We start from the raw sequence: 3,561 nt of genomic DNA, 5'->3' as shown, positions 1-3,561 counted from the left end.
CTGTTAAAAAAATCTGCCATTTTCTTCATTAAATATTCGTTTTGACTGTTGTGATTTAAATATGCAGTAAATTAATTAAACCCCTGCAACTAGTATCTGGTGTTTATTCAATTTTGTTTTAAATTTTAAACCAGAACATGAACTAATCTTGTTTCCCTGTTATATTATCACTTGTTAACTGTTAACCTATGGAGCCAACTTGGAAGAATATATACCATATAAAGTAGAGTGTAGGAAGATAGTTCGGGTGGCGGTCAATAAAGGTTTCCAAATAGGAAAAGAAAACTATTTATTGTTAACCAATGTTTTGCCCCACTTTGCAGGGCTTCGTCAAGGCTAAATGAAAAAACAAGATACAATCATGATATAATTGACGGAACATTAAAATAAAAAACAAATTTTATGTTTATAAAGTATATTAAAAAAAATTAATAATACTAATATAAGGAAGTATACATGTAGGAGGACTAGAAACTAGTTACTAATACATAGAACCAGGTGTGATAAAGTTCTAAATACAGATCTAGACTAATAAATTGTTGAAGAATACTCATATATAAATATGGTAAAGAGTTAGATGTAAAAGATAAAACGGACAGGTGAAGTAAATATGGCATATGTGAGGTATAGTAATATGTAAAAGGGGGAATATTAAGAAAATTAATAAAAATAACAAATGAACATAGGGGTCAGAACCTGTCAGATTGAAACAACAATGACAACTAGCAAGTTGGGAACAGATGACCAGGTAAACAATTTTCCTACTTCTTCCGCTAACCCTTAGGAAGTTTAAGATTTTTTATATGTACCCTTCCTAAGGGATATTTTTACTCCCTTATATTATTATTATTAATTTTTTATGTACTTTAAACATAACAATTCTTTTGAAATGTTTTTAATTTTAATGTCCTGTACCCCTAATGAAGCCCTGCAAAGTTGGGCGAAACATTGGTTAACAATAAATAGTTTTGTTTCACTATTTTGATACCTTTATTGACCACAATTCAATCAACAGCATGGAGGACATTCCTGATTTTTTTAATGACTTAGGAGGTGCTGTTTCGAACATTTTTCCAGTGCCTTAAACTACCTTATTATTACCACAGAAGAATATTGATGGTGCCAGGAAATATCCAACAGAAATATTGTAAGAAAATTGCAATATAGTCAAAATGAACGAATCAACAACCAAGGCATTTTTTTTTTTTACTAATGCTTATTATATTTTTTATCTACTACTTGTTTATATATGGTTTTTTTAAAGCTTTTAAAATTATCTGCCATTTTCTACATTTAATATTCTTATTGATTGTAATATCTGCCATTTTCTACATTTTTTTTTTTTTTCGGCCAAGACTCCCATTGGAGTCCTATACTGCCTAACCATGGTTGGGGGTCAAAGTTCTTCATTTTGTGGGACCGCCACGCAATGAAAAAAGTCAACGTCCCAGGCCGGATTCGAACCGGCACCGCCAATAGACATCATATTGGTAAGACTGTGTCTTAACCACTGAGCTATGGGCGGCCCCATTTTCTACATTTAATATTCTCATTGATAGTAATATCTGTCATTTTAATTATTCTCATTGATAGTAATATATTTAATATTCTCATTGATAGTAATATCTGTCATTTTCTACATTTAACCTGACCGATCTACATATGCACCCACACCCCGGGATCCAACTCCTTCACTATAGACAAAATTCAACCAACACCTCAGGCACCTTTTACATTCCCAACAAATCAACTACCCCATGTACAGAAATCTTATTTCCTATAATTCTGTTGCCCCACGTTTTTATGGACTTCCTAAAATTCATAAGCCAGATACCCCACTCCGTCTGATCACTTCCAATATCAATTCTCCCTGTGTTAAACTCAGCAAATTCTCACTTTCCTGTTTACAAACCTTCAGTCACTATAATTCATAAGATATTCATAATTCCTTTCACCTCCATGACCTTTTATTATCCTTCACTATTCCTGACCATTATATTCTTGTTTCTTTTGATTACCAATCGTTTATTCACCAACATTCCAATAGACAAAGCCCTCCTTATCGTCTAAGCCAATTGGACATCCATTGCACCCCACACTTCCCTTAACCGTTTTTCCTACCTTGAATCCCTTCAGCTCTGTTGTAAATATGGTGACCTTACCTTCCAAGGTCAGTTCTTTAACCAAATTTCTGGGCTGGCCATGAGAAAGCCTCTAGCTCCCGATCTTTCCAACATTATTCTAAATGATTTGCTTGATTCCGTTATCCCACTCTTTCCAATTGACATTATTCTTATTAAAAAATATGTAGATGATCTCCTCCTTGTCTTAAATCCTGATAAAATCCCCGACATCTTATTCGCCTTTAATTCTTACCATCCACGCCTTAATTTTACTGTAGAAATTGAATATAATAACTCCCTTCTGTTCCTTGACTTCCTCATCATAAGAAACCCAGACACCATATCCACTGACTGGTACACCAAACCCGCCTACTCAGGTTGACTTATAAATTACCACTCCCAACATCCTTATCATCAAAGAATTAACATAGCCAAAAACCTTATTCACCTTGGCCTTTCCGTTTCTGATTCCTATTTCCATGAAAAAACACACACTCTTAGCTAATAACTTTCCTCTCCATATCATTCATAAACTTATGTACAACTACAAAAATCGTCTCACCACTTCACTTAATTCTTCACAACCCCTTTCTATCTCCTAATACAGGTCTCTACCATACATCCCCTCTCTTCCCGACAACATCCAAAAATTCGTATGTTCTGCTATACCCAACCTTCGTATTGCTTTTAGACCTCACAACACACTATCTAATATTTACACTAAACTAAAAGACCCTATCCCTCTTCTACACCGATCACATATTGTATACCGCATCCCTTGCTCCACCCTTAATTGTAATTCTACTTACATAGGCGAAACCAAAAACCTCTAAAAAGACCGTATCAAACAACATAAATATTCTGTTTCCTCACATAATCATTCTGCCTCAAAACTTTCGAAACATTCTCTTTCTTTAAATCATTCCTTCGATTTCGACAAAACGTCTATATTTACAGTTCGTAACCATGACAAAAGGCTCATCTCTGAAAGCCTCTATATCCAATTAGAACCTTCTTCCGTCAATTTAAAAACCGGCAAGCACAATTATCATTAACATATTCGCAAATAGTTAATTTATTAAAAAAGTAACTTTTTTTTTTTTTTTTTTTTTTTACGAGGGTCGGTGGAAATCTTCAAAAGACACGGATAGTTGCTCTCCTTCTCATTAAATATGATACTAAGGGATGAGGAATAGGCCACGCCCCTTGAAGGCAACTTTACGTTTAAGTTAACAGGGATTTCACACATTAATTTAATTATCTGTAAAACCATTCATTTAATTGCAAATGTGAAGAGAACAGAAGTTATAGTAAATATCATTTCCAATAATTTGGTATATCTATAATGAAAACCCAGAGAGCTGTTCTCGAGAAATTCGTCCTTATTTCTCTGTTCTCTTCAGACTCATTTCAATGTGAATATTAAGGATTCCAAAAC

The 3,561-nt window shown here is 33.9% G+C and overlaps 1 protein-coding gene across 1 annotated transcript in view; it reads right to left on the bottom strand.

Moving 5' to 3' along the window:
* LOC106677046 (digestive cysteine proteinase 1) overlaps positions 1-1,069 on the bottom strand; it is a 5,483-nt gene extending 4,414 nt beyond the window's left edge. Inside the window, exon 1 of the mRNA XM_067050403.1 lies at positions 989-1,069. Within this exon, the coding sequence (XP_066906504.1) occupies positions 989-1,069 (81 nt within the window). The remainder of the gene's footprint in view (positions 1-988) is intronic.
* Between the last annotated feature and the right edge of the window lie 2,492 nt (positions 1,070-3,561).

This window comes from Halyomorpha halys, unplaced genomic scaffold (genome assembly GCF_000696795.3).
Source record: "Halyomorpha halys isolate HHAL.00 unplaced genomic scaffold, Hhal_1.1 Scaffold85.1, whole genome shotgun sequence".
In the NCBI taxonomy this organism is placed as follows: Eukaryota; Metazoa; Arthropoda; class Insecta; order Hemiptera; family Pentatomidae; genus Halyomorpha; species Halyomorpha halys.
This window is presented reverse-complemented; position numbering and strand designations above follow the sequence as displayed.